General features: G+C 39.8%; 1 protein-coding gene across 1 annotated transcript in view; it reads right to left on the reverse strand.

Annotated features, from left to right (window-relative positions):
* LOC111158116 (centrosomal protein 112) overlaps positions 1 to 24,907 on the reverse strand; it is a 414,110-nt gene that overhangs the window by 80,654 nt on the left and 308,549 nt on the right. Inside the window, exons 21-22 of the mRNA XM_022519974.1 lie at positions 11,982 to 12,044; positions 5,618 to 5,767 (exon numbers count right to left, since the gene is read on the reverse strand). Of these exons, the coding sequence (XP_022375682.1) occupies positions 5,618 to 5,767; positions 11,982 to 12,044 (213 nt within the window). The remainder of the gene's footprint in view (positions 1 to 5,617; positions 5,768 to 11,981; positions 12,045 to 24,907) is intronic.

Raw genomic sequence — 24,907 nt, forward strand, 5'->3', positions numbered from 1 at the left:
GAGAGAAAAAAGCTGTATGAGTGACCTCATCTTTTTCCTCTTCCAAAGTGAGAAGTGGAAATGGATGTGGTGGAAAAACAGGTAAATATCAGGGCTGTCTATCTCTGAGAAAAGTGAAGGTCACAGGACTTTAGGGATACTTGCCAAACTGGGATAATTCAAACCCCAAAGGGATATCAGATGCCCTCTCCCATTTAGGTAGTGTGAACGCAGAAACACAGAACATTCGCCCCAACTAGACTACACACACACCTCTACTCCAGCTCTTTCTTTCCCTCCTCTCAGGTTAGAGAAAATGCACAGACATCACAAATCACTTTTCTTGCAGAGAGGAGACAATCACGATGCTTCAGAAACATATTGAACGTTTAATATGTAGAGCTATTCTGGTTAATTACTGAATTTATCCTGGTTACTCTACTAACCTTAACACAATAGAGAAAGACTTCTTTAGGAATCCCTCAAAAAAAGCAAATCATTTCCACAGGGGAAAACCTAGTCTTGCCCAGCCTCCCCCACAGCAATATTAAATGCTAGGTGGGCAATGTTTACAGTTCTCATGAGAAAACACGTGACCAGGAAGATGTGCCCATTTGACATGGTGTTCAAACATAAAGGTAAATGGGCAGATGTTCTTAAACATGAACAATTCAGGGAAGACAGAACCGTGAGTCTTAAAACAACGATTTGACCATGAAATCCAGCCAATTAAGAACCAAAGTATTAACTTCAGAAACGGAGTCGCTGTGGTAAAAGGTCTAGTGGTAAGCACCACTCCACTAAGGACAGCATGAGTATTAAACTGAAGAACAGAGTATGGACAAATTGTGACTACCACAAACCTGGACACTGTAATAATAATAGCACCACCCCAGGCAGGAGGCAGAAAGTAGGGGTTATGGAAGGAAGTATGAACATACTAATGTACTCATTTTCAACCCCAAATCAAATTCTGTTCAAAAGTCCAACAAGTCCTTCTTTAGACTCTACTTTCTTCCAGCTGTTGAACTGAAGTAATGTTAACTCCGGAGATCTTTCTAAAACAAGCAGAAATACAGGAATCTGGAGTATTACTGCATTTTACAAGTCTATTTAGTTTTCCTTCTCTTTTCTCCTTACATGTAGTAGGGTATCTGAAATGATGTTCACCTTAATGCAATGATGGCTATTTCTGATGGGATTTGGGGTGACTTTAAATATTACCTTTCCCCTACATTTTGAATCATTTGTGAGCATATGCGACTATCCATTTTTTACAAAAATGAGATTTTCTTTAAAACTATGCATGCAACTATGCCATGATGTTAATTGACAACGTTGATTCTGGGTGGTAGGACTATAAATATGGTTATTTTTCTACTTAGTACTATTTCATATGGGTGAGGAATTAATGGGAGATGAAAACCAGATGTTTAGCATAGATTACTGTATGGGTTCAGGATGGCTTCACCATCTCTGACACTCTTCCCTTCCAGAGGTAGAGACGGATTCCACTCCCCTTGGTTCAGGCTGACTCTGGGACCTATCTCAACCAAGAGAATGTGGTAGAAGTGCCATTGTGAATCTTCCTACAGTAGCCTTAAGGGAAGTGCAGATCTGCCTTCACCTATTGGAATACTCCTCTTGGATGCCAGCTTCCATGTGAAAGGTCTGACCACCCGGGGCATGAGGCCATATGGAGAGCACCTGGAGCCATATTGGATGTTGCAGCCCCAGCCAAGCTTCCTGCTGAATGTAACTCCACCATGCCACACATGGAGCAGAAGAACCACCCAGCTTATCCCTGCCTGCATTTCTGATCCAAAGAATTCTAGGCATATAAAATGGTTGTTGCTTTAGAACACCAAGTTTTGGGGTGGTTTGTTATGCAGAAGAGCTGGCTCTTTTTAGAAGCTTGACTTTGAAGGTAAGGAGTGAGCTAAAGCAGTAGATAAGTGACACAGATCTTTTTGCTCTCACAATAGGGCATACTGTGGTATAAAAGATCTACCCATAGGATTGCATTTGTTTCTGTAACTCCTTTTATACTCCAGGAATCCTGTTCTGTGAAAGACCTCGCTTGGTCCATTGTTTCTTAGACAGCCAGAATCATGCCCGCTGTTGGTCTCCACCACCATGATTAACATCCACTGGGCTCCCTTGGACTGCTGGCTCCTCCACTTTCACCAGGTTTTATTGTTTCTTATTGCAAAAATGATGTTATAATTAAAAATATGGAGCTAAGATAAAAGAAAATTGCCACAAATTCCACCCTGCAGAGATGTCCTCCAGTAAAATTTTGATATATGATTCCCGTCTTTTTTCTCTTTATATGTACTTTTATTTGCAAACATGACCTTATATATAATTTCTGTAAACTATATTTTCATTGAAAACTACCTTGTGAACATTTTCGCTATCCTTAAATATCCTTTCCCAACACCATTTTCAATAGTGCATCATTTTTAGTTTATGTACTATGGCAAAAAATATAGACAGGAAATAGAATATATGAGTATTGTGGGTGCCTTGTCTGCAATGGGACCTTGATAAATAGGTATTGCATACATGAGTGAATGCTAGAATGAACTTCTTTTGGCTAGCTAAAGCTTTGTGCAACCTTTTAACTGCCACCTTTGGGCACCTTCTGGAAATGGGTCAAAAGTTGGGCATGTCTCTCAGGCAATGTAATAATGGTAGGTATTGCCAAATTATTCTCCAGAAATGTCTTAACAGGTTACACTATACCACAGTGGTGGCCCTTCAAAGTGGATTGGGATAGGCTACTTTTCTCTCAAGAATTACTTTAATAAAAGGTCTGCTGATCCACGGAGACATTATCATAAGCTCTGGCAGGGTGAGTAGCAGGTTTGCTCTCCACCCTCATCCCCGACTGCCAGCTTGAGGGCTCAGCTTGTCCCCAACCCAGAAAGTGGGGCAAAGTGCATTTCACAATCAACATGCACACTCTTTACACGGCACTCTTTGATTCTCATATTTCAATACAGTAGTATTTAACATCACAAAATCTTCGGTACATGTGAGCTTGTTTTAACATAGATGCAGACAAATGCCTTTGGTTTCAGAAAACCAAATACAAGCCTTATGGTGTCTGTGCCTCTTTCTGAGTATCTGGATCTATGTACCTGTATGTACAAAACACTCAAACACAATTAGAGTGCCCGAATCCAACAGCTGTTGCAGACATGCTGTTATCACTTAGGCAAACAGAAAAAGAGAGTGAGGCTATCTGGGCTCATTTGTGCATTTGGTCAATGCCTGGCTTTCACAGGCAGAATGTAGAGACTGGGGTATGTCCAAAAGTTCATGGCTGAGCCTTTCCCATCACGAAGACCGTGGCTTGAACCTGGCTAAGTTGTTGGGCAGTATGAACTTGGGACTGGGTATTGAACCTTAGAGTCTCAGTTCTCCCACCTGTAAGATGAGGAGGATAGATATACCTTCCTTGTAAAGATGACAAGAAGGCCTAAATGCATAATGGGACTGGTGATGAATAAAAATGTCTGGCAGAGAGCCTGGTATATAGGGCATGTTAAATAAATATGAGCTATTATTCCTTTTATTTTTGGTGACATAGTCTGGAAAAGAAAAGCAATGCGAGGAGTGCTAATGAATTACTTATCTTATGCAGGTTAGTAAAAAGAACCCCACAAAGGTCATTCACTTTACACACAATCTAATTGAGTCAATCAAACCCATACTATATCTGCAGCGCCTGCGTGGCTCAGTGGGTTAAGCATCTGACTCTTGATCTGGGCTCAGGCTGAGATCTCATGGTCCTGGGATGGAGCCCTGTGTCAGGCTTCAAGCTCAGCAGGGAGTCTGTTCTCTCACCTCCCCTATTGCTCCCCCCCCACTCTCTCTCCCCCCTCTTAAACAAAACAAAACAAAAAACTGACCTATATCTTACCTACATTATAATTTTAGTTATTTTCAAGTACCTATGTTCTGGAGGTCATAAGTATCATATAACATATATTTTAATATAATATGTATGTACATCTTTTGAATTCAGTCTTTAAGATCTGACACTTTTCTGGAAATTAGGATCACAATGGTTTTCTGTTTTAAACGGTAAGTGGATTAAAACTGCAAAAATAATTAAAATAGGCAGATGCACTAATTATATTTCTTTCAAGATTTTTTTTTAATCTTAAGAGACAATATTGGAAACTATGCCATTATGGAGTAAATTTATGTTTTCCCTTTTTGCGTATGTTGGGGTTCAATTATTTATTTGAAATTTGGAACTTGCCTAGTGCGTGGTATTTGGATATCGAGTGGAAAAGAAACTCACTTAAAATGAAATTTTTATATAACTAAAGGAATTTAAACAAAGTATTCAGCTCAGCTCATGCCAAGCAAAACAGTTCCACAGATCAATGAGTAACTCCTGCACATTTATAAATGAGAAGAGCTTCAGAGATTTTTTTTCAATTACTAGAATATAAAAAAGAAACCTCTTTTTTGTCTCATACCCCACGTAGGGGGAAAAGAAGCTGGCCGATGGCAATATATAGGGAAAATCTCATTAAGAACAAGATAAAGTAAGTCCTCACCTCTAAAGTGAGGAGGCTGGATGAAATGGCCTCTAAGAGTTGGTCGATATCTGAAGGTTTTTTTTTTTTTTTTTTAATTCCATTCAGTCTTGTCCAGGCTTAAAGAGTATATTTTAAAAAGCAACTTACATTAGCACTAGCTTCTTGGTAAATTACTCAGATTGCCTACAATAGGCTATAGAAAAGAAAGACAGAGGGGTTAGGCAGAAAAGGGCAGTGATAAAACCCAAATGTTTCTTTTATTTTTCCTTGCTTTGTACGATTGCTCAACACGTTTTAAGCGTTGTTATAACAAAGTAAAATCACTGAAAAATAATCTTTTGCTGGAAATTCTTAAAAAAATTTTTGTTCTCTTTTAAATCTTATTTATAAAGGTTTCCAGATGCTTATCCTCACAGATTAAACACAGCGTGATGTAGACACTTATAATAATATTCGCTGCTATGAAGCCAAGAAAAAACTACTTTGAGATCTAACTGCCTATCACCTAAAGAATCAGGGTCCAGGGAACTTTCTGTTGTTATTAAAGGCGTGATTCTCTGAAGCCATTTGGAAACAGCCTAGGTTCTCAGCAGCAACACATCTACCCTGTACTATGTCAAAGCACATCAAATGGTTGGCATTCCAAACCTCAAACAGGTTATTTCTCATTATGTGAATACATAATGAAAGGATGTGGGCAAAGAATAGAATGTAAACTGGAAGCTGACTTCTGAATTTATTAGCCAGCAGTACTGGGCTAAAACAGTCATCCTAATTTCAAGAGACAGTTCCAAAGTGGTTCTCAAGAAAAAGGACAGGGTATTTTTCAAATATTTGTGCAGTGTGAATGGACTGGGCTTGCCAAAAATGACTTTTTATGCTGGCATGTGATCTCTTCGAGGGAAATCAGCCTGAGTCACTGGATACATCAAAGGTAGAGCCCAGTGAACGGAATTCCAGCAGGCCGCGCGAGGAAGCCAGATACCTGCACCATCGGCCCACTGCCGTGATTCCAGCCCTCCTTTTAATTACATTAAAGCAGCTGGTACCACTGGTTACTGAAGTCTTCAGATTACCTTGATTGCTCGGTCATTATCTCTAATCAGCTGCTTCTTCTCATCTTCAAACTTCTGTATAACATCCTGGAGCCGCCGTTCCGCATCAAGCTGTTGCCGGCTGTTCTCCTCTTTCAGAGAGGAAATGGTTGTCTGAAGTTCTGCTATGATCTAAAATGAAAACAGCATGCTGTGACTTCCAATTCTTCGGTGCGAGGCATCTATTTTATATGTATTTATACTTCACAAAAGAGCGGATTTGGCAAAACTCTAATCCACAAACTAAATATTTTCAATTAACATATCGTGCACGATAATGCATGAAATTCCACACAATAAAAGACTATAATAAAACTGTGAATGGTGAACAACTGCTGAACCAAATATATTTGGAAGACATTTCCACTATAACATTCCACAATATTTACTCACCAGAAGAAAGAACATCTGTGATCTCAAAAATAGGAAAAGCGTCAGATTTTATTTCGCTGAGAAATAGACTTATTAGAATGAAGAAAGCGGTTTTGCCTTTTCTAATACTTGGAACTGTAAGAACCAAAGGAAATAATGAACAGGGCTCCTTCTTTTTCCTTACCTAATTCTATACAACGATTTTTGAGTACTCACTAAGGTTTGTGCACCGTGTTGAGTGCCTTAAGTTCCCATGTCATTTACAAATGTTATTATCACCTGTCTTTTATAAATGGAGAAACAGAGGCATAGAGAGAGGTCATACATTTCCCACTGTCAGAAATGACATCGAACTAAAAAGATAGGCAGGACTTGAGCCACACAGATCAATCACTGTACCAAGTGGTTCCTCTCACTAGCCTTTGTTTTCCTTTTAGACAAGGTTTTGGTGTGGAAGAGAAGCTTATCATGATCAACTGATAGATAGATATCCATGGAAGTTTACCTAGAGACCCTTGTACTATTCTCTACATTGGAGAACCGGTTCTCTCCACGAATGGGTCCCCTCTAAGTTCTCCTAAGTAATGAGGGACCTTTTTTAATGAGCTGAGAATATGGCTCTTCCTTGGGTTTGGATGGCTACATTTCCTTTCAAATTCAATAGTCATGACTTCTTAAAAGCAGGAAATAGTTGTTTCTTCTTCTAACAAAACAAAACAAAACAAAACCAACCTTAGTCCTGGTTGGAATAGAATTCCATTGGTTCTATGGGAACAGGGCTGGTTGGTGAGATACATTGGACAATTCAGTTATCTTCCTTGAGGTTCAATTTTTCCACCTAGTATTTGGTGGCAAAACTAGAGTACGGTATTGTAAGACAATAAATAGAGACTCTCTGAAGTCTGCCAGAAGCCAAGTCCTATAGAAATATTAATTGTTACTATGGATATGACAGCATATTTACAATAAAATATGGAATTTCTATGCTTTTAGAAGTGAGCAAACTCACTGTACCAAAGTTTAACATTTAGGATTTGTAAATCACATGTTAAGACCATTGTGAAATAAATGGCAAAATACATACTAGCAGTACATTAATATTTTTAAATACGAACTTGGACCTTTTGCTATGAGTGGAAGAATCCATTTACTAAGAATAAAGATGTTTTTCATCTGTTTTCTGAATTTTGATTAAATGTTGTTCCCATTCTGGCATCAATTCAATGAATTCTCATAGCACTTCTATGAAACAGGGAAGGTTAAATTCTTATAGTGAATGTCAAAAACTGAGGCACAGAATAATCAACTCACTCACAGTCACAGAGTAAGAGGAGCCAGAGATAAGAAAGAGCCAAATTTCCTTGGCCCAACATGAAACTTAAGATTGATATTTTATAAGAGCATGGAGCCAAATAGTAAAAATAACTCACTATTTCAATGACTATTGGAGGGTTTCAAGTTAAGTAAACTACAACTTTGTAAAGGGGTAAGCTTAAGTCTGTCATGTGTTCATTGTGTGTGTTTGGTGCGTGTGAGTGTGTGTGCGCATATGTGCATGTATGTACACGTGTGTGCTTAGTGATATGCAGTATTATCACATGTCCAGATTCATATATCCACTACCACAATCATGTAATATGTTTTTAAAGTACAAAGTAATTTTGTTGCTTTAAAGAACAGTAAGATTAGATTAGCTTTTAATTGGCCAAGACTGAAGATAAAAGTATTTGTGGGTTCTTTAAGTGACCATAAGGGCAAGAAACAGGGATCTCTCATTTTCAGAAGCTTAATGACAAGAGTACATGAAAAAGAAATAAATGTAGGTTTTGGAAGGAGCTATGAGCAAAGTCCTAGATGTTCTGAGGAGAGCATGCTTGCTTTTGTGTGGAAAATGAAACCTTACATTCTTGGGGGGAATGATGAGATTCTTGGGACGAAGTAATGAGATTATCTTTGGAAAGTTATTCTAAAAACTGACGAAGATGATTCAGGGAGACTGTCAAAACATTTAAGGTGAATCACGGTAGGTAGGTGAGTAGATAAAGTGGTTGACAGACTGACAGATGAGATGGATATAGAGAGGTAGCTGAAAGATGGATAATTTTTAAAGCCAGAATTGAGATTTAAGATCTCAATTAATACTAACTTGATTAATATGCTTTGGGTAAAGAACAAAACTCACTTGGTTGTAGACATAGAGTAAAAGACTGTAGACTATATTCATCTTATCTCAGTGCATGTAACTGGCACTTAGTATTTAAGTAGTAGAACTATAATCATAGTAAATAAAAATAATAATTACCTGACAAGTTATATTGAGATGATCTAGCCTTTTCATAGAATAATGATATTAAAAGTTTCTGAGAAAAATCAGAACTAATCTATGCAACCATAAACCCCACCAGTTTTGACTGAATCATAATTAAAATGTCACCACTCAACTGAATGATTATATTGCATTCACTTCAGAGAGAGATGTGGATGCAAATATTTCCATGCGATATTAAAAATTAATATTTTGGGAAGCAAAAGGAGAGCTATTTCAAGCTGATGCCATGAGCACCCTAACTCATGAAAGCTCTAATAGTTAATTATTGCTAAGCATTTAACACTTTGCAAAAAATGTTTAGCAGGTCTTATTAAGTCTTAGAAATAGGATTCTGAATAGAGGCTGAGATTTCCTCTTTAATTCACTCTGATGTTTTCCAGATTGTAGTACAGCTTGAGATCTTTACAAAACTCCTCTCTAAAATATAGCAGGGCCTACTTGGGAAGATTTGGTGGACACTGAGATCCTCATCAAACAAGTGGGAAGAGTGGTTCCCCAGCACGTTTTGGCTTCTGGGTTGCCACCCTGGAGAATGACATGAAGGCTGGGGACACGAGGGAATGTGGAATACACCCAGGCATAATCTGCCTCAGGTACGTGGGAGCAAGTGAGGGCACTGGGGGAAGCCAGGCTCTTGGCAGTGGGCGAGCTCTACTGGTATTCCAGCTCTAGTCTTATCCACAGCGACCTGTCTTCTTGCAACATGGCAACATCTTTCTCTGAAAAATGGCCGCCAGGTGAGCCAGCTGAATGGGGACAACTGTGCTAACACCGAAAAGGCAAGGTGAAAATGTCATATTAAGACAAAAAGAACAAAGTTGTGATTCTGATGGAAATCACATTTGGGAGTGTGCCCAGAGATGATGCAGTCATTGCCATCATGATGAACAAGGAGAATCTCAGAAGGGGCACAGTCCTGGGTATGCCACGGGCTTGGTGTTCATGGTCCATTAGATCCCAAAAGCCTGATAAAATCTCAAAGATTAAGTGACTTCCTTTAAGGGAGGAAAATATTTAAAATATTTTCCAAATTTAACCTGATGATCTCCTGGATACCAATGCATTCATTATAATTGCATTCATCATATTACTTAAAAAGAAACTTTTTTTCAGAGAGGGATTTTTTTTTTTTTTAAACCTGATAAAGAGTTAAGCAACTTTGCTTCTGGCATTGTCCTCAACTTAGATAGGAGTTAGGGATCCCAGCAAACCATCACTAGAAAACAGAAAAAGTCTATGGTTCTGTTTGTAATGTTTGTTTTCAAATAATCTGTTTCTTTAAGCTGACCGGATTGTAGACCAATGTTTCCCAAATGCCAGTACATAGATACAAATATACACATATGCTTATATACATTTAAATATTTACATGTATTTAGAGTTGGACAAACAAAATATTATCAATATAAGGTTGTCATCCTACCTTTTATGAGGAGGATGGACTGTCTTTTATTGTTATTATACTCTTTCAAAGACTTTTTTTTTTCCTATTTGGTGTTGCGTTGCCCTTTGATGTATGAAACCATGGCTATAGGACATGATAGCTGTCACTAGTTGGCTTTTCTTCCTCCTCCTGCTTCTTCATGTCTTTACTTGGGAAAATATTTAGCAACCCCCTGTGCCTCTCCACATTTTGGAGGGAGATTTGATCAATTCTTGAATACCCAAAAATAAATTAAAAATAACTTCTTATTCCTTCCGTATCTTTTTTATTCTTTGTTCCCTCTTTTCTTGTCTCTATTTCCATTTTCATCCTGCTGCAATATGAGCTAACAGCCATTAAATGCTTTACTGTGTACTAAGCACTCTCTACTAAGCACTATTTTTCACCTGACGTTACTAAATACTTAAAACTAGCCTGTGAGGTAAGCACTACCCCCTCCTTTTACAGATGAGGAAACTGAATTCCAGGGAGTCCAGGTAACTCGCTCAAGGTCATATAGGTCGTAGGGCTGGTATTCAAATTCGGTCGGTTGGACTCCAAAGCTGTAGGCTTTCTTCCACACTAACTGACTTTTAATTTGCTTTAATATGAACTAATCAAGCTTCTTCACACATTCCTTTAGGTAAACTTAAATACTCCTGTTTACACTCTCATTATTTAAGCATTTTTATTAGCTATCTTATATCTCACTTTCGGTCTGCCTCCTCCATTTAACATAACGCAAAATAAGCAGGACATAAGTGCACTGGCTACGTATTTTTCACGTCTTAATTTAAAGGGTAACTTCAGGAGTCATAATATTTCTTCTGATTATAAGATTCTTCTTATATGAAGATTCTTGCAAAAGAATTTAAAAGAATATTTCCCCGTGTTCCTTCTTCAAAGGAGGTCTGGGATGATGGCAATCGAGACATATCATAATCTCTTAAGTAAATGCATGTACGTCTTCACTGGGACAGAGACATTTTGCTTTCCGAGTGCGATGTAAATTATATGGCATATGCACATTTTAGAAATAATTGTATAATCGAAGAAATTTTATGAGTTATCCCCAGAGTTCGGGGGGGTGGTGGTGGTGGTGGTGCGGACTGAGCCACGCTGGTGGCGTCAGGTTGTGAGGGTCTGCTCTCTAGTCCGATCTAGGAGGGGTCCTGGCTTAGTCACTTGCTAACCCGCATGACCTCAGCTCTCTGAGCCTGTTTCCTCAGTGGGAAAATGGGGCCAATAATAGTTCCTAACCCCAGAGTTATCATGAATGAACACGGAGTCAACATGGTTAGTGCCCCATAAAATTCTTGATTTTATTACTGTTTTGTCATTGTGTTGCTATTACAACCACCGTGTGGTAAGTTATAAAATGGCACAGAAGTTTCAGTTCATGGCCACACATCACTGTGCATATGCGAAATTACCAGGAAGAGCTGATTTTAAAATGATTACATATGATGCCCACGAAAGTGAATGGCTTAACCTATCCATCTATACAATGAAAATTACCATCTTTTATTCTAGAATTACTCATAAAACTAAGGAATGCTTGGGATTCCCTAAATGATACTATAGGATATTATTATAACAGCTTACACAGAAAAGGTATTTTAAGTATCATATGTCAAGTTGAGACAGGCATTCAGTTGTTGGCCTTCTACTAAAACTGCTAGAGCAAGACCAGGAAGCCAGATATATATAACGTAGGGGCTTAATCATTCTCCTTTTCCCCAAAAGGAGTCAACAGTTGAGCAGCTAATTTAACATAGAACATTTATCATTTTGAATTTTATTGCTAAGCAGTCTTCAGGTACAACTAAATGGAATATTGCAAAAAAGCACAGATGGTATCAAACTGCTTACATCACAAATGTAGGTGTGCATTTCCCGCCCTTGTGAAATATGTTGCAGCCTGGGCTTGTTCAAGTGCACTGGCTGGTTTTACAACATCTGAGTGTGTGTGTGTGTGTGTGTGTGTGTGTGTGTGTGTGTTAGTTCAAATGGTTCAATATGCCTGGTTAAAAAAATCTTTAAGAAGGCTAAAATACTAAAAGCATGTATTATTTATCCATCATCAAAAAATGGGATACTGACCCATAAAGACACTGAAGAGAATTAAGTTTAAAGGACAAATGGTTTTATGTGTAGGTTTCTTTTTTGTTTGTTTTGGTTTTGCTTTTTGCTTTTTTTTTTCTTTCTTTCAACATTCTTACCTGTGAAGATTTGGCAAGCTTCTGAGTGTATTCCTTCTCAATCTGCTTCAGCCTGCTGTTGGCCTGAAAAACACACGAACATGAACACACACACACGGTGACCTGTGAGCTTGGTATCTCTTCCACACGCCTATCACCAGGCAGCTGGGACGGCTGCCAGCTGCGCCGCCCTTCTGGGGCAGCCAGAAAACCACAGGGCTTGGCTTTGATCTCACGCCAACTATTCATCACTTAAAAAGCAAAAAGCAAAAGAAAAAAAAAATCTCCTGCCAATTATGAGACAAACACAGACTTCCGTGGAGAGAAAGAGAAAGCGAGAAGAGGAGACAGAAATAGACCTAGCAAGAGTGTGAGGCTCGGAAGGTAAAGGAGGGAACCGCAGAAGCAGCGAAGGAAAAGAGAAGGCAAACAAGGGGAGGTAAAGAGACGAGGAGAAACGGGAAAAGGTCAAGTTAATCTTCTTTCTCATTGTTGAAAGATGAAAGAACGAGGTGCTCCCGGACAGAGGCAGATGGGTGATTCTGAGACTCACCTAGCAAAGACATGTGTCCCCACTCTGCCTAACACACAAGGGCTACTTTTCTTAAGTGACAAATATATCGACATCAAACAATTTTCATGTCCCGGAAGGAGGGTGGCCTTCCCAGAATAAGTCTGCATTACTTAGAACTCGACTCTCCCTCCTGCCACTCAAGTTCCCGTCCTCCACATGGGACCCGCTTTCCTGCTCTCTGGAAGCCTCTGGGAGGCTCGCTGCATCCTGAGTGCTCGGAATGGCTCCGTGACACGCCTGGACGGGGCCTTTCTTCTCATTCATTGTGCAAAATCACCACAGAGGCCCTTCCAACCCGACTGTGTCCTCTGCTTCTGGAAGAGCTTTGGTCATTACTCTCAAAGTTTCCTCTCTCTGTTCCCAGGTCTCTCCCCCACCCCCCTTTCATCTGTCTGTCCGTCCGTCTGTCTCTGCAGCTTTTGCTGTTGGGCTGCTCGGGTGTATCATCTCTTTTTCTCATCATTTCTATCTTCCATTTCTTTGTCTTCTTGATCTTTCACAAAGAGTTCTCGACTTCTAATTTTAAAATTTCTGTTGGATTTAAAAAAAATATCCTACCATCCTAATCGTAATTTCTAAGAGGTTTTTCTTGTTGTTGTTCTTTGAGTAGCATCATCTATCGCCTTTCTAAGATGAGGAAACGGAGGCACAGAGAGGTTAAGTAACTTGCCCAGTGGCACACAGCTGGGAAGTAAAGAAGCCACTTTAACCCCACTCAGTGGAGCATGGGTACTCAGTCAGGCTGAGCACACTGCCTGCCTCTCTCTGCTAAGGTTATTAGATCCATATACACTTAATACGCTTCTGAATGTCCATACACACACACAAACATTTTTCTGCTCTCTAGAGCGTCTGTTTTTTTCTGAGTTACTTTTATGCATTTGCTTTGCCAACCACTTTTTGTCTCTGTTTTTCCCTTTAGAAACTTTCCTCACTTGTCTGGTGAACTTTTGTATTTAAAGTGAGGCCTCTAAAACAGGCAGGCTTTGGATGCATGGACGTCCCATCATGGGTGTCTTAGAAGGGCCTGGACTCTCCCTGCCTGTCTCTGACTGGACGTTTGTCTTGGGCCATCTTGCCCCAAGCTGCCTCCTCCAGCCTACTTCCAGGCAACAGAGATCTGGCTACTAGTGTTTGCTGCAGGTTCAGGATATCAGCTCTTGCACAATCCCAATTTCATTTTGCCCCCAGCCACGCCTGCATCCCCGTTCTCATGCCATCTCCCCAGAGAGCAAACCAGGGATGGAGGCAGAGGCAGACACGGAAACCCTAATCCCAATGGGATGGGATTTGGTGGTGAGGCCTTTGTGGGGTAATTAGGTAATGGGGGGGCAATCCCCTCATGGATGGGATGAGCGCCCTTATAAGAAGCCACAGAGCTCACTTTTTCCTGCCCTGTGAGGAGATAACAAGAAGATGGAGTCTACGGCCCAGAGGAAGGCTTTCCCCGGAACTTGATACACTGGCACCCTGAGCTCAGACTTCCAGCCTCCAGAACTATCAGAGATAAATTTCTGTTCTTGATAAGCCTCCCCGTTTATGGTGTTTTGTTATAGAACCTGAGCTGACTAAGACAATAGCCCTGTGTTTTACGGACTTGAGCTCGAAAGCAATTCTTTAGACTTTATGGCATAAATCTCTCCGCATCTATAGTCCCACTCAGGACACTGGGTAGTTCTGTTTTTTCAGACTAGAGAGGGTATGTGACTGTTACTATTTTTTTCTCTTAAGCCATCAGACGCTATTCCACCTCGATAACGAAGGAAGACACTCTCTATTATAGAATGGAGGCCACTCTGAGCCTCCTGAGGTTTGTCGTGGTTCACACTCCGCCAATATTTTTTAAATCACAAAATGCATGATAAGGTATTTTTTGCTTATTTAATAAATACCTATAGAGCTCTCACCATGGGTGAAGCACTGCTGTAAGCACTTTAAAAATATTTATTTACTAGAAAATATAAAAATGACAGTGCCATGAAGATTAAGTTATTTTCCCTAAAAAACTTGGAATCAGAGATGCTGGTTCCACCTGTGTCAGAATGCCACAGGCTCACATCGTGCCTTTGCAACCACCTAATTCATTCATCCATTCCAGGCAACTGGGACGAGGGCGGTGAATAAAGCAGACAAACATCGCTCCTGACCTTTATGGAAATTCTATCCTAGTGAGTAAGTGAAATAACTGACCGAAGTGACAATATTTTAGATGGTACGAGTGCTATGGAGAGGCCGAAGCCGGAAAGAGATGAGAAGTGATGGAAGGTGGGGGTCGTTTCCAGTGTTAGGATGTGGGAGTTAGGGAAAGCCTCGCTGAGCAAGGACCTGCAGGAGATGGAGTAGTCCCGGGGACCTTCAGGGAAAGCAGGCAGAGGGAGGGCCGGATGCAAAAGCCCAGAGGCAGGGGCACGTTCAAGGCACAGTGAGGTGTACAGTTTGGCTGGGTCGCTGAGCAATGTCTCCCTTGGATAAGGTCTGAGGGAGAACAGGGAGCCAGATCCTTCCTGGTGTCGTGGGCAACTGTATGGAATGTGGCTTTTAATCTGAGTGGAACGGAGAGTCACTGAAGTGGTTTCAGCTCAAGAGTGACAGGATTGAACTTAAGTCGTCACAGGATTATTCTAGCTCCTGTGTGGGGCAAGAACGCAGCAGAGCAGCCAGCTGGGAGGCTGTCACACATAATCCACGACATAACTGAAAATGTGCTGAGACGTGGTCAGGTTCCTTGAAAGATGTGAAGGTAGAGCCAACTGCATATGCTGTAGGATAAAAAGAGATAAACCAAGATGACTTCAAGATCTTTCTCCCAAGTGACTAGAGAAGTGGGGTTGTTATTATCTTTCATCAGGAAAACTGTGGGTAGAACAGGTTTTGGGGGAAGATGGACAGATTGGTTTTGGACATGTTAAGCATGATGACGCCTCTTAGACATCTGTGTTGAGGTGACTGTTTGGGTAGTCGAGGCTGGAGTCCGGTGGAGAGGTCTAGTTTAGAAGTATAAACTCAGACATCACCAGAATATAAGTGGTAGATGGAACGATGCTCCTGGATGAGACCTCAAGGCATTGAGTGTACAAGAACCCGAGAAGTCTGGCTATACAGAGCCCTGTACTGCAAACGTCAGGAGGCTGGAGAGGAGGAGGAAAGCAAACCGAAGGAAGGGTCCGAGACAGAAGAAATAGGGATAAGATGCAGTCCTGAAGCCAAGTAAAGAAAGTGTTTTCAGGACTATTCCTCTGTGTCAGCTGCTGCAGGGATGGAGAGGTCACGGGCAATGAAGACTGGAAAATAAGGATATGGATTGAGCCTGTGGAGGACAATAGTGATTTGAACACAGGCAGTTGTGGTGTCGTGTAGACGCTCCAGAGAAGGAGGGGAAGTGGAGCACATACAATTTGTCCAGAGTTCTGTCATGAGGGGAGGGGGAGGAATGGGCTGGAAGCTGCAGGGGAAGTGGGCAAAGAAAGGGCTGACTTGTTTTGTTTGGTTTTCTGTACGATGAGAGAACTAATAGCACGTATGCAGGCTGGTAGGAGAAATCTGGCAGGAGAGAAGGCAAACTCAGTGCTTCCGGAGACTCAGAGGAGACATGTTCTTTTTTTTTTTTTTAAAGGTTTTATTTAGTTGACAGAGATCACAAGTAGGCAGAGAGGCAGGGAGAGAGAGAGGGAAGCAGGCTCCCCACTGAGCAGAGATCCCGACGCGGGGCTCGATCCCAGGACCCCAGGACCACGATCCAAGCCAAAAGCAGAGGCCTCAACCCACTGAGCCACCCAGGTGCCCCAGAGACATGCTCTTGAGTAAAGGAGAGGGGACAGGATCTAGAGCACAGGGGAGGGGAGGGCCTTGGCTAGGAGTCCACGTAAATCACACCTGGCCCCATTGGGGCAAGTTCTGCTTGCTTCTCCCTTCCCCGGGAAGTAGGGGGAAAAATTCACAGAAAACATGAGGACTGTAGAAGAGAGGGGTGGAAGATTTAAGGTAGGAGGGAAGGGTATGGATGGTCTCGTCTAGGAAAGTGGGAAAGGGAGAGGACCAAGGTATGCAGTATGAGTCTCAGGTCTCCAAGAAGCATTAGGGCCCACTTAAAATCACTAATGTTGAATTTAAAGCGAGGCCAACCAAGGGCACATAGGTGGCCCAGTTGGTTGAGCGCCCAACTCTTGATTTTGGCTCAGGTCATGATCATGGGTCATGACACTGAGCCCCATGTAGGGCTCCATGCTCAGCAGGGAGTCTGCCCGAGATTCTTTCCCTCTCCCTCTGTCCACCCCCATGCTCGCTCTCTCTCTCCTTCTGTCTCTAAAATAAATAAATCTTTTAAAAACAAACAAACAAACAAACAAAGTGAGGCCAGCTGGCAATATATGAATACCTCCAGAACTTGCTAATAGCTAATAGAACAGAATCACTATTTTGGAGAATAATAAGAGTGACTGAAGAAATATAATTAATTTATCACCCATCAAGGTTTCTATTATGTATGTGAAACTAAGTTACAATTGCCTGAATTTCTGAACTTCTCAAATAAGTCTAAAATGCTCTGGTTTAGGGGCACCTGGCTCAGTTAGTTAAGTGTCCAACTCTTCATTTTGGCTCAGGTCAGGATCTCAGGCTCATGAGATAGAGCCCCAAGCTGGGCTCCGTGCTGGATGTGGAGCCTGCTTAAGATTCTCTCTCCCTCTCTGCCTCTCCTCTCCCCTTCCCTCTGCCCAAGTGCCCTCTCCCTGTTTCTCGCTCTCAAAAACAAAAACCAAAAACCAAAAAAAGTTCTGGTTTAGCATGGTTGAACATCCACTGAAAATTTATCATGCAAACCATCCCTAAAACAGTTTTGAATTATTTTATTCTCAGGATGGTACTGACTATACATTTCCATGCATAAAGTTAAGTTATGGTTATTTTAATCCAAGTCTTATTTTTATAGCTATCATTACTACATAGAAGGACAATTTTCAAACATCTGCAGCATAGCCTGAACAGATGTGGAATAACAGATGAGAGGAAAATCATAATTCTGAAGTGAGCAAAGTTGTTTTGTCATTGCTGTTGTTTTAATCTCTGGCTCTTCCTAACTGCTCCCATTATGGCTGTTCATGCCCTCCACCCTCCACCAAGCACTTAGCTCTCCTCTGCTTTTCTAGGGTCTCTTTCTCAGTTCACTCTTCCTCGTTAGAAAGCCACCAATGTATTGGTCCACTTTCTCTGCACAGTTCCTATCAAAATATTGGGTTAAAACTTTAATGGAAAAAAATAAACCAATGTGTCGATGGTTGTTAGTCATCATAATATGCTACTTTTTCCTTGCAGGATACTTTGCATTAAGTCCTCATTCAAAACAGTCTTTCATTCCTTTATTTTCCATTTCTTATTATTGGTGAAAGTTCAGGCACTCATATTTCCAGGAAGGTAATTTAGAGGAGAATTAGGAGGCTCCTCTAAAATCTGAGGCAAGTCCAGATCTTATAATGATAAATTTCCTTAAAATATAACAGCATTAGTTTCTGAATTAAATATCTGCCTTTAGGAAAAAGGATGCTTCCCAGATACTTGAAACATAACATAAACCTCAGCTTATTATGCAGTATTTTCTACTCAAAAGATTTTGTAGGCATCCATTTGAAGCTTCTCCAAACACTGTGAATAACAGTTATGGCCAGTTGTTGCCAGATGTTAGTATATAACTGCACATGCCCCTAAAAACAAAAAAAAATTTCAGAAAATTCATAGAACATATTTATATTTAAAATATTTACAGAACTTCCAAACTTGAAGTTGCTTATATTTTACCTCAAAATAAAGCTATAACTTTGTGAAGCATAAGTAAAATTCATGATTTCTGCTTGGGTTATGATGGGATTGACTGGGCCATTACTTAATCTGTTACAGTCAACAGCTAGAAAACTGGGAAACAGCTAGAAAATAGGGGAAAAAAACTGTTTTAGGATGTTTAGGACTGTGACGCTGTGAAGAAGGGGAAACAAGTGAGGTTAAATCCTCTAATCACACCTTTCTTTGTGGAGGCACATCTGAGCCTGAACATAGGCAAGGGAATCAAAGTACAGCATAGCAGGACTGTGAGCTGAGGAGACGAAGACTGGAGTTTGGGAAGGCTGAGGCAGTTGGAGTTTGTGGGGACAGAGCACTAGACAGAAGGGAGCTATGCACAGAAAGAGCTCTAGACACCTACGTGGGTTCCCTCTGAGTCTGTTGCTGATACTGAGATGTGCATGTATGGATAAGATTCTACAAGGTCAAGTAAAAAGTGACTAGTGAGATTTAAAATAAACAATTTCCTAAGCTTACACAAGGCTGAGAGATATTTCTCTTCTGACCAGCCAGACTGAATGGTTCTCATATAACATCCAGGAAGGTCACACTTAGTCACAGGGTTAAACTAGCCTTAGAGTAAAGTCAACTTTAAATCTGCTCTAACAAAGTTTTTTTTTTTTTTTTTTTTAAGCCTCAAATGGATCAAACTGGTCATTGCAAGTAACTGCTTCCTAAACAATCTCAATATTTTTCAAAAGAAGTCAGGAAAATCCAGTATTCAAGAACATATATTTTACAATGTTCAGCATTCAATAAAAGATGGCATAAGAAGCAGAAATATGTAAGTCATAGCAGAAGAAAAATTAGTCAATAGAAGACTAAGAAATGACAGAGATGGTGACATCAGTAGACAAAGACTACCATTATGTTTCAAAAATACCTATTAAAACCACACCTAAATATTTAAACGAAAATATGAACATAATGAGGAGAGAAATGGAAGACAGGCAAAAAAACAAAACAAAACAAAAAAGCTTAAATAGCCCAGGGCATAGCAGTATATTATCTGAAAAGAAAATTTCACTGGATGGGATTAATAACAGATTTGGCACAACAGAGGAAAAGATCAGTGAATATGAAGAAAAAGCATTTTAAGTATCCTCAAATGATTGCCAGAAAGACAAAAGACTGAATTTAATGAACAATCTCAGTAATGTATGAGACTATATCATGTCATCTAACATATGCATAATTGTGTATCAGAAGGAGAAAAGTTTGGGAAAATATCTGAAGACATAATAGGTACAGATCTTGCAATATGAAGAAAACTGTACACACGCCAGTGGAAGAAGACCAATGAACAAAAAAGATAAACACAAAGAAAACCACATCAAGATACATCATAATCAAATTGCAAGAACAGAACTAAAGATAACATCTTAAAAGCAGCCAGAGAGGTAGATGCATTTACAAGATAAGAATGAGGATTTCTCATCTGAAACTACGCTAGTCAGAAGATAACATATTGAATCTTTAAAGTGCTGAAAGAAAAAAAAAATCTGTCAATCTAGAATTGTGTATTTGGTAAAAATATCCTTTAAAACTGAAGATGAACTATAGTCCTCTTCAAACAAAAATCTGTCACCAGCACACATGAACAACAGGTAAGGTTAAAGGAAGTTGTTCAGGCAGACGGAAAATGATACCAAATGCAAACCTGGACCAACTTGAAGAATTAAGAGCACTGGACAGAGAAAATAAGAATGTAAAGAGAAATTATCTTTTTCCCCCTTTTAAAATTTCTTTAAAAGAAAATGTACTTTTAAAAGCAGAAATAGTAGGGACACCTGGATGGCTCAGTCGGTTAAGTGGCTGACTCTTGATTTTGGCTCAGGTCATGATCTCAGGGTCCTGGGATTGAGTCCTATGTGGGGCTCCAAGCTGGGCATGGAGTCTGCTTGATATTCTCTCTCCCTCTCCCTCTACTTCTCCCCCCACTCATGAGCTCTCTCTCTAAAATAAATAAATAAATAAATAAATCTTTTAAAAAATCAGAAATAATAAAAGTATACTGGGGGGTTATATTATCTTTAGAAACAGGATAGGCATAGAAAAATAGAGCTACACTGTTATGAAGACATTTATATTTTATGGTAAACTGGTATAAGAGATCATGAAGGCAGACTGTAATAAAGCTCCATATCATAAAAAAAAGGAAAAAAGAAAAAGGTATATCTACTAAGATAATAGTAGAAATAAAATGGAATATTAATCAGTACTCAGTGAATTGAATAAAAGCTATGAAAAGAGGAAAAAAGAAAAAAAGATGAGACAAATAGAAAACAAGTAGCAAAATAGTAGAATAACACCTAACAATATCAATAATTACATTAAATATAAATAGTTTAAAAATTTTATCTAAATGACAAAGATTGTCAGACTGGATCTAAAAGAAGGTATAACTACATGATATTTTCAAAATAAACACTATATATTTAAACATGTTAAAATTAAAAGGATGAAGAAAGATGAACCATGAAAAAAGTAATCATAAGTGAGGAGGCTATGCTAATACCAAAGTAGATTTGACAACAAAGAAACTTAGCAGAAAAAAGGGAATATTTCAATAATGATAAAACTTAATTCATAAAAATGATAGAACAATCCTAACATGTAGCACCTAATTTCAAGAGCTTCAAAATACATGAGGCAAAGACTGACAGCACTGAAAGGGGGAACAGGCAAATCCACAAACTCTAAATGAGATTTCTTTTCTTTTTCTTTTTTTTTTTTTGAAGATTTTTATTTATTTATTTGACAGAGAGAGAAAGAGAAAGCACACAAGCAGGGGGAGCTGCAGGCTCCCTGCTGAGCAGGAAGCCTGATGTGGGCCTTGATCCCAGTATCCCAGGATCATGACCTGAGTCAAAGGCAGATGCTTAACTGACTGAGACACCCATGCACCCCTGTAAATGAGATTTCAGCCCTACTGTCTCAGGAATTGATAAAAACAGGAGAAGAAAATTAGTGAGGATGTACATGATCTGAAAAATGCTGTCAACCAACTTGACCATTATTAATCAGACACCATATTCCGGGTCATACAATTTTCAAAAAATTTTAAAGGGTTAAAATCACACACAGTACATTCTCTGACCACAATGAAATTAAATTGGAAAAGATAATAGATATGTATCTGATATTCTCAAAATATTCAGAAAATTAAAAATACACCTAATTTCTATGGCCAAAAAAGAATTTACAAAGGCAATTAGAAAATATTTTAAAATTAATGAAAATGTAACCATAATGTTTATGGAATGCAGCTAAATCAGTGCTTAGGGGAAATGTTTAGTTTTGAATTATTTTATTAGCAAAAAAGGAAAATCTAAAATAAGTGATATTGATATGAGCTTCCCCTAAAGAAGCTTGAAAAAGAATAGCAAATTAAAGACAAAATAAGGAAAGAAAGAAAATAATAAATACCAGAATAGAAATAAGTGAAATAGGAAACAAAAACAATAGAGAAAATCAGCGAAACCAAAAGCTGGTTCCCTGAGATTTAAAAAAAAAAAAAAATTGATAAATCTCTAGGTAGACTGATCAGAAACAACTGAGAGAAGATACAAATTAACCAAGATCAGGAATGAGAAAAACAGGACATGACTATCAGAACCCACAGAGATTAAGAGGGCAATAATGAAATATTATGAATAACATATTGCCAAAAATTTCTTGATAATTTAGGCAAAATATGAAAGTCTCTTAAATGATACAAATCACCAAAAGTAAGGCAAGAGGAGAAAAACTCAAAGAGTCATACATCCCTGTAAGTATTAAACATGCACACATACGCACACACACACAGTCACTCACACAGTATACTGAAGCCCAAGCAGCTTCACTAGTGAATTCTACTGAATATCAATAGAAGAAATAATACCAACTCCACAGAAACTCTTCCAGAAAATAGACCATGCAGAAATTATGTCACAGTAACTGAAGGGAGCATTGTTTCTCCACCAAGACATGGATTCCACCTCTTATCACCATCAGGAGTCTGATACCCCTGTCTCCTTTCCTTTCACATCACCAATATTTTCTTTTACATTGACTCATTTCCAGGTGATTGTAACAGGCTAATTTTAAACACACACACACACACACACACACACACACACACACACACACACAGAGCCTGTCCTGAAATCCTGCTATATCCCTACAATGGTTTCACGAACATTTACTTTGAGTACCTCCTCTACGTCGGACACTCTACATTTACAGAGCTAAACAATTTAATGCGGTTAAGGAGGAGACAAATAAGTGAGTCAATAAAATACAGCACAAGTGTCATGGAAGAGCTATGTGCAGAGTGTTATTAGGGAAAGACTAAGGGATACCTCACACCGGAGAAGGCTTTTGTAAGGAGGTGAACATTAAAGGCTAATGATGATGGAGATAATGATGATGATGATGAGAGCAACAACAAAAACAACCAGTATTTATTTTGCTCTTACTCTACTGACACATATTGTTGAAATGCTTTACATATATTAACAGATCTAACCCTCCCCAAAACTGTGAGGTAGCCACGATCATTATCCTCATTTATAGACTGTGAAACTGAGAGAGAGAAAGGTGAAAAGACTTGTGTGAGGTTATCAGGTTGGAATGAATAGGAGTCAACTGATTGGAAAAGAAAGAAGAAAACTCCAAATGGGAAGAGTAACAGGTGCAAAACTATGAATGTATAAAAATTATATATAAAATGTTAATATTTTAGTATATTTTAAAATACATATATTAATATAGGACACAATATGCATTTAATAGTCTATTTTAATGCACATATTAATATTTTAATATTTAGTAATATATTTTAATAGTTATATAAAAAGTAAATTTATATAATATACACATAAAATTTGTTTTTGTTTCATTAAATAATATACATATAAAATAAAATTTCTTGTAATCCATCATCCAGAGTAACAGTGTTGACATCTTTTTTATGTACAACTTACTTGTAGGTACCAGGATATTTCTGAAGTCCTAAACCTGGCATTTTCTTCCATTCCCCAATCCATCCCAGCTTGGATGTTGCCCTTACTACCTCACCAAAAGGAAGATACAGCAGAAGTACAGAGGAAACAAAGAAGGTAGTGTTTGGTTTGTGACTCTACAATCTGGGCCAGTGGGACTCAACACAGGGCAAAAAGTCTATCAGTCACAGTGCGTCTTACTCTATCTGCTTGCCCTACTGCTTCCCCCGTCCAGATTAAAAATGATTCTCTAGCTTGGGGGAATGAGACATCGGCTGAAGTGAAGGGGAAAATGTTTATCCATGAGTCTGTTCCTGAGAAAAGGCCTTGTTTCTTGTCCTATTCTCTGGGCCAAGCCTGAAGGATGGGGAACGCATGGACCCCCCCCCCCAAGCCCCACAAATAGAGACGGCTACTCTAATCGCAGAGAGGCCTGTGATCACATGCCAGACGGAGGCAAGGGGCCATGTGACCTTGAGTTCTTAGGCACACTGGCATGGATACAGGGGCCACAGCAGAAATGAGCTGTGTGGTGTGTGTGTCTAAGCCGGCCAGCAAGACTGCTGTACCCAGTTTCCGTGTATTCACACCTCTCCCTGACAAAACACAAGATCATAAAACCTCCTGGGTGTCTGAGAGCAGCATGGATGTAGCACAGAGAATGCAAGGCCCAATGGGCTTTCAAAGAGAAAGGAGGGGTTACGGAGAGGTGACCCGGGTCCAGTGACTACCAAAGATCCACGGGGGCCACAGATGTCTCAGTGGATGCCCGCATGGGCGGGTCGGACCCAGGAGCAGAGGGCTCCATGCCTCATCCACCAGCCCATGGCACGATGGAGCCCTTGCACTCAGGTACTATCCTGGGGAAGGGTAGACTGACTGAGATCCAAGGTGACTGAGGACACATATCCAGTTTTTGCCAAGCAGCCAAATGGTGACTCAAAACAGAAACTGGGATTGTAACAAAATAAGCGCATCTGAATTCAGGACCTGGGATTTGCACCCATTTCAGGTGGATCACCATTAAGTGCTGGGTGAGACTTTGGTGGCATTTGGCTCGGCTCCCCCTTGTCATCATGCCTCCCCTCCAGGAAGGAGACGTCCACAAGAGGAATGGCAGCAATCGGGAGATGGACGACAGGCTGGTTCTGTGCCCCGGACCGTGGATGTGGGAGTGCGATGGAGCGTGAGGCCGAGACTCCCTCCTTCCAAGTTGGAATTAACATTTGACCTGCAGATGTCAGTGCTCCGTACTGAGTGACTCTTTAGTTATAATTCATTTCTAAAAAATTGATGAAGTCATTTTATACAGTTGCTTTACCCAGAACCAGAATCGAGTAATTAGGAACTCCAAGTACTTTGCTTTTGTCACTGCCTAACTATTTTGTAAGAATTCCAGGGAGAAACCACATCCTCCATAAAGGAAGAAAGAAACCAGACAGTTTTGGAAAAGGGCTGCGGTATCATTATCAAAATCACTATTTCTTGAGTTCTCAGTAAATATCGGCAGATCCGTTCTCAGAAAAAGTGCCCATATTTGCCTGAATTTGGCCCTA

The sequence above is a fragment of the Enhydra lutris genome, unplaced genomic scaffold (genome assembly GCF_002288905.1).
Source record: "Enhydra lutris kenyoni isolate GAN:26980312 unplaced genomic scaffold, ASM228890v2 scaffoldscaffold57, whole genome shotgun sequence".
Classification (NCBI taxonomy): domain Eukaryota; kingdom Metazoa; phylum Chordata; class Mammalia; order Carnivora; family Mustelidae; genus Enhydra; species Enhydra lutris.